The following is a 14093-nucleotide window of genomic DNA, read 5'->3' as shown; positions in this document are numbered from 1 at the left end:
CCGAATGCCAACATACTACGAGCCGCCTTAAAGCAGCCCCGAACCACACAGGGAACAACTACAGGAACAGGGAGCAAACGAGGCCGCCCAAACAAGCGAATTTCATGACTTTAAATGTTTGATTTCTGGGCTGGTCTTCGGTAGCTTTCCGGAGCAAATACCCAACAATGCCTTACAAATACAAATATTTATTCAGGTAAAGTACATACATACAGGGTGAGATACAAAAGTTATTGGATTTATAAATAGAGCTAGTACATACAATGCCTAAACCACTATTACGCAAAGCGTTTCGGGCAGACTTAGTGACGAAAACCAACTTTGAACTGCAAGAGAGAATAATAAAGAAGCACAAAGATGAAAGGCTGGCCAGTGAGGGGTGAGAGGCCGGGACCACAGAGCTTGGGGGGAAGAACAGCTGATAAAGGTATCCCAGCTCCACAGACAAGGCGAGGACTAGCAATATGCAACAGATAACGAGCAGCCAACACTGTAATAGCGTCTTCAACCCACAGCTCGAAAGTGTACAGCACACAGCTCTAAATATCTTACTATCACACCTAGACAGCGGGTTGTATGAGGGAAAGATCACAACACTGTCTGCAGGTATCAGTATAGTCGAGGACAAGGTCACCTGACACAACCTGACCTATACCCAACATGTAAACATTAGCGCATTAAAAAGTGTGACTGTTATTCTCAAGGACCGACAGACGGTCGCCACACAATTCCTGAACTGACTCTAATTGTTTCAGTGAATATCGTAAATAAAACAATTTATGGTGTTTCACCCCCACAAAGGGAAAGAGGAGGAGTAGAGATGTCCTCTATTGAAACCCCTAGCACCCCTCCTCCACACATAAGGGAGGAAGGATGGGTACAAAGGCCCTTTATAAAAACCTTGATCCCCCAACAAAAGTTGGGGATCCCCAACCCCCCCCCCAACAAAAGTTGGGGGGGGGGGTTGATGGGAAACCATCTTGATGGGGTTTGATGATGGGAAAGTTTGATTCGATGGGAAACGAACTCCCATCGTTTCACAAACACAGTTTGTGAAACGCTTAGCTTAGGCCTCGTAGCCTGGTGGATAGCGCGCAGGATTTGTAATTCTGTGGCGCGGGTTCGATTCCCGCACGAGGCAGAAACAAATGGGCAAAGTTTCTCTCACCCTGAATGCCCCTGTTACCTAGCAGTAAATAGGTACCTAGGAGTTAGTCAGCTGTCACGGGCTGCTTCCTGGGGTGTGTGTGTGTGTGGTGTGGGGAAAAAATAAATAAATAGTAGTTAGTAAACAGTTGATTGACAGTTGAGAGGCGGGCCGAAAGAGCAGAGCTCAACCCCCGTAAAAACACAACTAGTAAACACAGTGGACGAATTCAGAAGAAGGGACTAGGCTTCTACAATACCGTCACTTACCCCCACAAGGATCCACCGCTAACACTTTCGCGCTTTGGTGACAACAGCGTCGTCACCAATTTTCCTCCTGACTACGCTGGCGTGCCGCGCTCACGAGAAAAAATATTTGTATAAATTCCATTTATTATCCGATCAACTTGGGGATAGTTTACAAATGTTTGCCATGAAATTTACGTTTTCTCTAATAGCCGACCAGCTTATTAAAGAGAACGGCATGGCAATGAATCATCGTGGTAAAACAATTGTATTATTGTCACGACGAGTTTAATCGACGTAGTTTTTATATATGTTGCCGGTCGAACGCATCCTTATGTGACCTTTTATACTTATGCTCGTCTAGAACATTCTATTGCAAACACATTGGAACAAAAATGAAATACATACATCGAAAAATAATGTCAGGACAGTGAATTGAATATTCACTTTTCAAAGCGGGTTTCGCCGATATGCCGCCGAAGGGGAACACTTTGGCCACTTCCCACACTGTTATGGGTGAGCTACGACATTAAATCTATATTTATATGGATATGTCCGTGTAGATAATTTTATTGCAATTTCAGTGATACCAAAATTAACGCTGTAGCACAACTCTGGGCTTCACAACCATTAAGAGAGTGGAAACATGTTTGGAGAGAGAGAGCTGTTAAGAGAGCTGTTTGGCCCTCTCGGCAAGTGATCTATCTGAATAGTTTATTTGGTGTTGATATGCCTTATGCTTTGGCGGCATTTTATAGGTATGTTCTTATAGACAATTCTATTGCGAACACAGTGATACCAAATTTAAATACGTACGCCTACAATTAGTGTCAGGACAGTCAAAAGAGTATACACTTTTCGGTCTTACCGCTTAGGCGCGCGAAACACCGAAAGCACAAGGTGGATGTTTTTTTCTTAACTATCACAGCTAGACAGCGGCTTGTATTAGGGAAAGATCACAACACTGTCTGCAGGTATCAGTATATATAGTAGAGGACAAGGTCACCTGACACAACCTGACCTATACTCAACATGTAAACATTAGCGCATTAAAAAGTGTGACTGTTATTCTCAAGGACCAACAGACCGTCGCCACACAATTCCTGAACTGACTCTAATTGTTTCAGTGAATATCGTAAATAAAACAATTTATGGAGTTTCACCCCCACAAAGGGAAAGAGGAGGAGTAGAGATGTCCTCTATTGAAACCCTAACCCCCCTCCTCCACACATAAGGGAGGAAGGATGGGTACAAAGGCCCTTTATAAAAACCTTGATCCCCCAACAAAAGTTGGGGGGGGGGGTTGATGGGTGTTAAATAAAGGAGTGTCTGTACTATGGGGGATCTATTATAACATGGGTGTAGGGGCAGTAGGTGTGGTGTTTGTGTGTTACTGAGGAAGTCTTGGTTGTAGGGTTGATGTAAAGTCATGACTTGGTTACTGACTTTAATACTTAATATGATTACATGACTAGTAGCTACCAAGCTTGGCGGGCGTCCTGTACGCTCTCTTGTTTACCTCCAATCTCTCTCTGGCGTCCCAGCCGCCGCACATAGAAAACGGATGGTACCATTTTCTGTGAACATGACATCCCTCCTTTTCTTTAAAAAGAATGAATACAGGATGTCTACCATGCTTGTAGCACAAAGCAAAGTTATTGACACAAAGTAAGTTATTACCATATCAAGAGATACTGCATACATTTAACATTAATTAAGCACACAAAGAATTTAAACAACTTAATCTTTTCCACAAAGGATTTCAATGTTAAAAATACATATGCAATGTTAAACAAACATGAAAGAAACTGTACTACAAAGTTACAAAATATTGAATGAGATATCTGCATTATTCAAACAATATTAAATTTAGTTTAGCATAATAAGTAAATACTTTTCATTACATAGGAACACAATCATCAAATCGTGTAGGGCGTTTAACATGACGTTTAGGACGAGAGTCCTTAAATGCAATAACATCCCTTGATGAATTGTTTGTCGGGTTATAACTATTTTTTCTTTTTCTTTTGCACGACTTTGCACTTCATCATTTTCTACACTAGTTGGAATCACTTTGAAATAAGCCATATTACGTGTTATACTATGATCTCTATTACTAGCTGTTACCATAGTTCCTTTTACACTAATCACTTTATATGGTTTTGTATCATACGGCATATCTAACTTTCCCTCTTTTTTCTTTTTAACGAGAACAGTGTCTCCAACCTTTATGAACTGTTCCTTTGCACGTTGATCATGAGCAATTTTCATTTTGCCCTTGGCTAGTGCATCCTTCTGAGCGAGACGTTTATCCGTTACCTCGGCTGGCATGACGGGTAGTGCGATTCTCATAGGACTTCCAAATAAAAGTTCGCCAGGCGACTTGCCCAGTGTTCCATGTGGTGTTGCACGGTAGTTTCTGAGAAAAGCATACATAGCTTGTTTCCAGGATCGTCCTTCGGCATGAGCACAGCGTACCGCTTTCATGAGAGGTTGCATGAATCTCTCAACTTCTCCATTTGCTTGAGGATGTAGTGGCATCACACGGCGGTGTTTGAATCCAATATGCTCAGCAAAGTTGACAAAGTCTTGTCCATTGAATGGCGGTCCATTGTCCGTCTTGACAACTTCAGGAATGCCAAAGTTTGAAAAGATCTTGTCAAGTTTCGGGATGACGGCCTTTGCAGATGTGGAATTGATGATTTCTACTTCTGGATAACGTGAGTGATCATCAATGACTACCATCAAGTACTCTCCAGTTGGTAGTGGTCCGCAGAAGTCCATCGATACTTCCGTCCATGGTGCAGCAGGTAGTGGTGAAGGTTGTAGAGGTGTTGGTCTTGAAGTATCCACTGCAGCTTGGCAAGGGACACAGGCATCATGCATATCCTTTGCTTGACGATCAATGCCAGGAAACCACACCTTTTCTCGTAGCAGCTGTTTCGTCCTAACAAGACCTTGGTGTCCTTGATGTGCAAGCTTCAGAGCACGTTGCTGGAGAACAGCTGGAATCACGATACGAGTACCTCGCAGCACAGTGTCGCGTTGTTGCGTAACACTTAATTCTGTCTGGATGCGTTCAAGTGCTTTGAATGCATCTTGGTCAACTCCTGAGGGTGGGATGCGTGGAAACTTTTTCTTAGTCAATGCATCCACTGTTGCTTGCAGAGTTGGGTCCTCTAGGGTTGCAGTACGGATTTCATCAAGAGTGAGAGCCTTAGGGACTGCATCACAGGTTACAGAGTGTACATATTCCTCGGCAACTTGCTGATGCTTGGTGATGGTGAAACTGTTGGCAGGATGTCGACTGATGTAATCAGCGGGATTGCCTGCACCCGGTTTGTATTTCACCGTAAAGTTGTATGGTTGCAGACGAAGAGCCCATCTCTCAATGCGAGCTGGTGGTTTGGACTTTGGATTATTGAAGATGGTCTCCAACGGTTTGTGGTCAGTGACTATCGTGGTGAAGGGTGCACCAAGCAGATACACATTGAAGTGTTCACAGCCCCATACAAGAGCAAGAGCTTCCTTCTCTGTCTGACTGTATCGTTGCTCAACATCTGTGAGAGAACGGCTGGCGTAGGCAATTACTACTCTGGAATCTGGTTGACCAGGTTTGTGTTGGGCTAAAACAGCACCTAATCCAACAGGACTAGCATCCACCGTTAATTCAGTGTCCATTGATGGATCAAAGTATGCAGCAGTCGCATTCTCTACTAGTGCATCTTTCACAGCATCAAATGCATTTTGCTCGATATCGCTCCAGTACCATGATGCGTTTTTCTTCAGGAGCTCACGTAGAGGCTTCGTAATGGTAGCAAAATCTGGAATGAAGCGAGAACAGTAGTTTGCCATTCCCAGAAAACTATGTACTTCAGTGGACGTTGAAGGAGGTGCAGCATTCTTGGTATCTGCAACTTTCTTAGGATCTGGAGACAGACCTTTGTCACTAAGTACATGTCCAAAGAATTCAATTTTATGTTGATTGAACTCACACTTTGCTCGGCTTAGCGTCAAATTCTTTTCTCGTAAGCGTTGCAATGTTGCACGAAGAGCTTTGTCGTGTTCAGCTTGGGTACGGCCATAAACAATGATGTCATCAAACATGTTGTCAGCATTAGGTATGTCTTGCAATACCTGGCTGATGATGTGCTGGAATACCTCGGCAGCACTGTTAATACCAAAACTCAGGCGCTTGTACCTATACAGACCTCGATGTGTCGTAAACGTTGTGATGAATCGACTCTCCTCATCAAGTTCAAGCTGATGATAGCCCTTGTTTAAATCTAACTTGCTGAATACAGTTGCACCATTCAAGCGGTAGATCATATCATCTACAGTCGGTGTAGGATGGCGTTCACGCATTATTGCCTTGTTGGGAACACGCATGTCCACACAAGGAATGAGGAATGAGTGACCACAGTGTACTGACCTTTGAGTACTTGGTGGAGGTAGGGATAACCTATCCAAGGATGGGAGTGGAGGGGAAAAGACTGAATTACCGAAGAGGAAAATATGACGAGATGAGGAACTTCCTAATGGGAATACCATGGGAAACAGAACTTAGAGACAAGAATGTGCAGGTCATGATGGATATTGTCACCCAAAAGTGCCAGGAAGCTGCAGACAGGTTTATCCCCGTCCAAAAGGAGAAAAACGAAAAACAACAGAAAAACCCATGGTTCAACCAGGAATGTAAGGTAGCGAAACAACTGAGTAAAAGAACATGGAGAAACTACAGAAATAACAGAACACCAGAGAGCAGGGAGAGGTACCAGAGGGCCAGAAATGAGTACATCAGAGTGAGGAGGGAAGCAGAGAGACAGTTTGAAAATGACATCGCGAGTAAAGCCAAGACCCAACCAAAGCTGCTCCACAGCCATATCAGGAGGAAAACAGCAGTGAAGGAACAAGTGATGAAGCTGCGGAAAGGGGAGAACAGATACACAGAGAATGACAAGGAGGTGTGTGAAGAACTCAACAAGAGATTCCAGGAGGTCTTCACAATAGAACAAGGAGAAGCCCCTGCACTAAATGAGGAGGCGGCAACCTTGGAAACCTTGGAGGAATTTGACCTCACCAGTGATGAGGTCAAAAGGTGTCTGCTGGAGCTAGATGTGACAAAGGCTGTTGGGCCTGATAGAATCTCACCATGGATACTAAAGGAAGGTGCAGAAGCACTAAGTGTGCCACTCTCTATGGTGTATAACAGATCACTGGAAACAGGAGACTTACCAGAAAGTTGGAAGACAGCTAACGTGGTCCCAATATACAAAAAGGGTGACAGGCAAGAGGCACTGAATTACAGGCCAGTTTCCTTAACTTGTATACCATGCAAGGTGCTGGAGAAGATCGTGAGGAAAAGGCTCGTAGAGCATCTGGAGGGAAATAACTTTGTAACGCACCACCAACATGGGTTCAGAGATGGTAAATCGTGCCTCACAGGGTTAATAGAATTTTATGACCAGGCAACGAAAATTAGGCAGGAAAGAGAAGGGTGGGCCGACTGCATTTTCCTGGATTGCCAAAAAGCCTTCGACACAGTACCCCATAAAAGGCTGTTAAAAAAGTTGGAGCAACAGGCAGGAGTAAAAGGGAAGGTGCTCCAGTGGATAAGGGAGTACTTAAGCAACAGGAAACAGCGAGTAACGGTGAGGGGGAAGACATCAGAGTGGCGAGATGTCACCAGCGGAGTCCCACAGGGCTCAGTACTTGGACCCATCCTGTTTCTAATATATGTGAACGATCTTCCAGAGGGTATAGACTCATTCCTCTCGATGTTTGCTGATGATGCAAAAATTATGAGAAGAATCAAGACGGATGAAGATAGGCAGAGACTACAGGATGACCTGGATAAACTGGAGGAATGGTCTAGAAAATGGCTGCTGAAGTTCAACTCTGGAAAGTGTAAGGTGATGAAATTAGGCGAAGGGAGCAGGAGGCTGAACACAAGGTATCATCTGGGAGGGGAAATCCTGCAAGAATCAAATAGAGAGAAGGATCTGGGGGTTGATATCACACCGAACCTGTCCCCAGAGGCCCACATCAAAAGAATATCATCAGCGGCATATGCTAGACTGGCCAACATAAGAACTGCCTTCAGAAACTTGTGTAAGGAATCTTTCAGAACCCTGTATACCACTTATGTAAGACCAATCCTGGAGTATGCAGCTCCAGCCTGGAGTCCATACCTAGTTAAACACAAGACAAAGTTAGAGAAGATTCAGCGGTATGCCACCAGGCTCGTCCCGGAACTGAGAGGATTGAGCTACGAGGAAAGGCTAAAGGAGCTGAACCTCACATCCCTGGAAAACAGAAGAGTAAGGGGAGACATGATAACCACCTACAAAATTCTCAGGGGAATTGACAGGGTGGACAAAGACAAACTCTTCAGCACGGGTGGGACACGAACAAGGGGACACAGGTGGAAACTTAGTACCCAGATGAGCCACAGAGACGTTAGAAAGAATTTTTTCAGTGTCAGAGTAGTTAATAAATGGAATGCACTAGGAAGTGATGTGGTGGAGGCTGACTCCATACACAGTTTCAAATGTAGGTATGATAGAGCCCAGTAGGCTCAGGAATCTGTACACCAGTTGATTGACAGTTGAGAGGCGGGACCAAAGAGCCAAAGCTCAACCCCCGCAAGCACAATTAGGTGAGTACAATTAGGTGAGTACAAATGCGTATCTCATCTGGATTCTTCGGCTTTGGTGGAGTGACAATTGGGCTTACCCATGGTGTTGGGCCTGTTACTGGTTCAATGATATCTAGTTCTATCAGCCTATCCAGTTCGGCATCGACTTTCTTGCGAGTATGGAATGATTGTCGGCGATGTGGTTGGGCAACTGGAATTACATCTGGGTTGATATGCAGATGTACTTTGCTATCAGTATAACAACCTATGGATTTAAATCGATCAGAGAATTCAGCAACAATACCATCAACATTGTTTGCAGATTCCACTGCTACAGCATTAGAAAGCTGAAGTAGCCCCAATTTGGTTGAAGTCTTGTAACTGAGTAAAGACTCCTTTGCATTCCTAACAACATGGAATGTAGTAATGAGCATTGCATTCTTTGACTTAATCTCTGCAGTGAAAGTTCCAATCACTGGCAAGGCTACCTTTGAAGCATAGGCAGTGGCTTTGCCATTATAGTTCTCAAGCTTTGGGAACTGTTTTTTAATTTTTTCATAGTGGCACTCAGCAATGGTGTCAATGTTTGATCCAGTGTCAATGAGAACCTTGAGACAAATACCAGCAATGTATACACATGTCTCTGGGTTGTTTGGAAGATCATTCCATTCTGTGATTGCTTGTACTCCATAAGTATAATCACATTCACTGTCATCTGAGACTGGTTGTAATGAAATGTTGTCTTGTACATTGTTAACATTCTTGATTTGAGGTGCAATATTGTGTTTACCACCTCGACCCCTATGACCTGATCCTCGTACAGTGCTTTTATTCATTGACTGTGGTTTCTTTAGTGCTGAACGACACATAGCACCAAAATGACCTAGTTTTCCACACTCATAGCACTTCTTACCTTGAGCAGGACAAACATTATCTTGGTGTGGGTAGTCTCCTCCACAATTGTAACATTTATTGTTGACACCCTCTGATGTGGGTCGTTGTGACTGCTTGAGCCTTGTTCCTTGACCCCAGTTGTGACGTGGTTCTCGGCTAAATTTACTGTTAGGTTTGCCATGATATCTTCTTTGATCACGGTGTCCTCCCTGAACCTTACGTACCTCATCACTGTTAGTAACAGTGGCAGCACCGTTATTGGCACTGCACTCCATGACACGAGCATCACGTGCAGCATCTTCCATTCGACGAGCCATATCCAGTATCTTGGTAAGAGAACTATCATCATCAACAAGTTCTAGAGCTCTTCGACGGAGACGTGTAGATGTGCATGTTTCAATTATTTGCTGTTTGATTTCTTTGTCAACATCAGCAAACTCATAATGGGCTGCTAAACCCTGCAGACGTGTGTGGTATTGATCCACAGTTTCATTAGAGAGTTGTTTTGCTCTCCTGAAATGCATAATTTCCATTGCAGTATTTTGCCTTGGTTTGAAATGCTCTGTTAGTTTGGCTTTGGCAGTGTCATAATCTTTGGCACCACCAGTGTCTTTCAGTGTGTCAAAGATGTCACAAACTCTATCACCTGCATAATGAAGTAGAAAGGCACGCTTTCTTTCAGCACTTTTGATGTCAGAAACTATCAACAAATTTTCAAACCTTTTAAGCCATTTGACCCACCTCTGTGACAGGTTTGTCTGGTCACAGTCAGGATCAAATGCAGGAAACTGAGGTATATTTGCCATTTTTTACTGAATAAATGTAAACTTATCACTTAAATGTTCCTCAGAATATTAAACACTTACTGCACTGAATATGTTAGTCAAGAATTCACTGTAATTACTTTAATTTTGCAAAGCACACAAGCATTTTAATGCAGAAGTTCACAACAGTGCACAATATAGCAGCAACTGACTTCTTACCTAGCCCTTGTGTACATGTGTTGATCCTACTCACATCAGCAGCACAGCAGTTGGCACAGCAGCAGTTGGTACAGCAGTTGGTACAGCAGTTGGTACAGCAGTTGGTGCAGCAGTTGGTACAGCAGTTGGTACAGCAGTCAGTTCAGTGTGATGAATTTTGTAGCACGAAGCGTCGTTTCGTAACCAAAACATCAGGTTTTGTACACATCAAAGCGTCGTTTCGTACACAACGTCGGCAGATTCCTCAGTACACAGTTTTTTCAGCATAGCTTGGGTAGCACACAGCTTGGGTAGCACACAGCATTGGTTAGCACACAGCATCGTTTAGCACACAGCATTGGTTAGCACACAGCATCGGTTAGCATACAGCATCGGGTATGGCGCTCACAGCTTCTCTTCCTCCTCCAGGCAGCATGCTTCTCCCTTGTGTTTGAAACTGAACAAATACCTGCGTTCACAGTTCATCCTCGTCGCCAATGTGGTGTTTGTGTGTTACTGAGGAAGTCTTGGTTGTAGGGTTGATGTAAAGTCATGACTTGGTTACTGACTTTAATACTTAATATGATTACATGACTAGTAGCTACCAAGCTTGGCGGGTGTCCTGTACGCTCTCTTGTTTACCTCCAATCTCTCTCTGGCGTCCCAGCCGCCGCACATAGAAAACGGATGGTACCATTTTCTGTGAACATGACATCAGGTAGCATTCAGAGTTATCAAATATGGGAGAACTAAAAGGCCCGGCCCCCAAAATAAACTATCCACAGTAATAATAACTTGCTACTAGACTATATCAGACTAGAGGTTGATCCTAGCACTCCCACACAGGAAGAAGGGATACTCCGTTACTACTTACTTATTTATTAACCCCTTAACAACCCCCCATATACACTCACACCAATAACAATAATAATAATTACTTTACCACACTATCTTACGTTAAAAGCCTTGGTCCACATAGACAGGATACAAGGTTTACACTGAACACAAGCTAGGGTAAAGTTCTACTATGGAAACACTTGAAGCTAGAGTCAGCTTAGGGTAGGGAGACCACGTGGTTCCACTGGGACCCCCTTTAGAATAACTAGTAATATAAACTCTAAAAACACCTACTACACACAAAGTATACTACTATACACCTAGAACACGTGTATGCCAGAGAATGAATAATGTACACAGTATATACTTAGCTTGGACAAGACACAGAAATAAGGAAACGAGGAGGAAGGGTAGGAGGATCCTATCCACCCAACGCCAGCTCAGAAAAAGAAAGACTCTCAGTCTCCTTTCCCCCAGCTGGCTCGCTGCCGGCAGACTGCTCAACTAATCGTACCGCAGCCCTATACCAAGTTTACTCAGGTTTACTTTACAAATGATTAGAAAGTATTAGTAAACATAGTTGGTGCCTATGTTATTATTTAATAATCAACCCCAAGCTCAGTCTTAAATGATCTTTGAAAAACAAGAATAGTCTTACGTCTGGCAGGGAAGATACAAACAAGGGGACCTCGTGATGTGTTTTCAATACTAAAAGGCAGTTTATTAGCTCAGTTTTGACCTCTGGTTTCCACTGAGGAACCCAGGGTCGTAACAATGGGAAAGCATCTTGATGGGGTTTGATGATGGGAAAGTTTGATTCGATGGGAAACGAACTCCCATCGTTTCACAAACACAGTGGACGAACTCAGAAGAAGGGACTAGGCTTCTACAATACCGTCACTTACCCCACAAGGATCCACCATTAATATGTCAGAAACAGCAGAAGTCTGAGGCCAAGGATGTTTAATAACCCTTATCAAAGGCGGTGGCAGAGGCAAGTACAGATGCCAGCCAATCTCCCAGCCCCAGACAGTAAAACTAAGAATTTAACTCAAGTCAGTATACCAAAACTTCAGGATTCTTAAAAAAGAGGAGGCTCGCCTCCCACAGTGTTGGCCACAATTGAAGACCTGCAAAAGCCAAAACCTTGAGGTGTCTGGATGGAGTACAATAAGTGTCTGATGCTGTCATCCTGGAGAGCGGCTCAGCCAACATAAACAAATAACAACAACAAATTTTGTTTTCCTGAAAGCTGCAAGCAGCATTAACCGAGTTAATTCTGCTTGCATTAACGAATCAAATTATACAGAAAATCCCAAAACATAGAAAACTTTATTATGAAAAATGTTTGGTTAACCAGCCACCCAATCCCAATGGGAACTATATAGGTGGTTCATTAATAAACGTCCAGACGCACCGGACACATGGGGAGCGTGGGCCAACTCAAGAAAGTACAAACGAGGAAAAAGTAGACGGTGCCACTGATATCAATCCCACGAATCGATATCGTCCACTGAAGTGGAATCGTATAAACGAGCAAGATACATCGTTACACAGGGCACGACGAAGCACGAATATACTGAAAACAAAACAAAATATGCACACAAGGCACACCTACCTAACTTGTGGTCACTTAATGGAACAACGTCCTGCTCTCTCTCGTCCAAACTGCGTTGTCCATGTCCAGCCTTAAACCTCCTTCTCGATTGCCCTGATTTTCTGGCTGTTCGTGTGTCTTCCTTTCCTAATCTCTCTAGGAGTCGTTGTCTCTGATTACAATCCTTGGCGAATTCCATACCTTGATATCATTCACCTTAGGCCCCCTTCTGTTTTCGTATTGGCATCTTGAGTGATATCATGCTCCGTTTGAAAATCTTGCAACACAGACGGTGCTACATTGACTTCTGGCTTGGCGGCTTCTTTGATAATTATTTGTGTGCACAAGGACCTTTAGAATCTCCCCTCAACAAGTTTGGGTTGAGGAACCAAGTATTATTCAGACACCGGGGCAACTGAAGCCCACACTATAAGACGATAGCTCTGCTGCAGAAACAGGAAACAAGCTGATGTCAGGGAAGATAAATCTGAAATACATTCAGGGCGAACTACATCCCTCCTATCTTCTTTCTTCTTAACTGAACCACAATCGTGAAAAGTAATGACGAATAAAACTAAGGAAGCTACCTGCCCCCCACCCCATAAGATAAAGACAATATATGTCACAAGTAACGTTAACTCCTCCTATGTTAGACAACAATGATGGTCTTTACAAAGAGCGTCTTGGGGCCAGCCATGTGAGTCAACCGGACTCGCAAGTGAAACAAACACTAAGCTGACTTTAGCTGCCATTTGGTGATGCTCTTGGATACTAATGCAAGTTATCTTGACATTGGCAAATTACCATACTCTTCTTCCATCGTTTTTCCCTTATCAAGGTATGTAGTTTGTTTTGCTGATTGTCTAATTTGCTATACTATCTGAAAACTCTGGTGTAGTGAGGAGTTCGTAAAAAATGGTAGACGTTGCTGTGAAAGGTGAGAAGCAATAGGTGGAAGAGGTGAAACTGGTTCAGGAGACTCAACTTTATTATTTATATGGTCGTAGTTTACCACAACCAAAATATTAATATATATTTTCTTCTCTCATTGCAGAGCTACACGCTTCCTCCTCCAACTGAGTGCCGCTAGGACATACACTTCTGATAATATTCCTAGTATACTAAAATGATGCTAGGATCAATAGCTTGTGCTGGGATAACAACTGATGCTAGGACTGACATTCATTCATAAATTTCTAGAAGATTCCAACGTTGCAAAAGTGTGGACTATGTTAACGAACACATCCGACTTCATCCTACAGTTATCATCTCTCCGTTATTATCTGTTTGCCTTGCAATAATGTTTGCCTATAATTTTATTACCAATCAAAAGGGACATCTGTCAGTTCCTTGTATATGTATTATCTCGTGTCCTTTTTGGTTATTGTGCATTTTGATTTTCCATCGTTAATGAAAAGTCTGTTTACACGTGTGTATATCAGCAGTATCAGTTGTGTGTATTCTGAGTGAGAGTAAACATGTGCCTTATTGTTTGCAACTGGAACAATTAAACAGTTTTTGTCAAAAAATAGTATAATCCTTCTCCGGAAATGCCATTTATTGTACATTACTCCTCTAGTTTTTGGCAACCACGGCAAGTCTTTCCATTTGCTCCGATCCTGTGCTGTCTTAACCCTTTGCAGGGATAAGGCTAAATATTTGTTGCAGCCAAAATCGAGAATATTGAGATTTGTAGTTTTGTCACTGACCTATAGAGAGAAACCTGGTGTTTCCATCTGTACCAGTGAACTTAATCCTACTTGGAACTTTAGTC

General features: G+C 43.1%; 1 protein-coding gene across 1 annotated transcript in view; it reads left to right on the top strand.

Moving 5' to 3' along the window:
• The window catches only part of LOC123749092 (murinoglobulin-1-like), a 267218-nt gene extending 253370 nt beyond the window's left edge, over positions 1–13848 (top strand). Inside the window, exon 27 of the mRNA XM_069326609.1 lies at positions 13374–13848. Coding sequence (XP_069182710.1) covers positions 13374–13409 — 36 coding nt within the window. The 3' untranslated portion in view covers positions 13410–13848. The remainder of the gene's footprint in view (positions 1–13373) is intronic.
• Positions 13849–14093: the final 245 nt, after the last annotated feature.

This window comes from Procambarus clarkii, chromosome 18 (assembly GCF_040958095.1).
Source record: "Procambarus clarkii isolate CNS0578487 chromosome 18, FALCON_Pclarkii_2.0, whole genome shotgun sequence".
NCBI lineage: Eukaryota > Metazoa > Arthropoda > Malacostraca > Decapoda > Cambaridae > Procambarus > Procambarus clarkii.
This window is presented reverse-complemented; position numbering and strand designations above follow the sequence as displayed.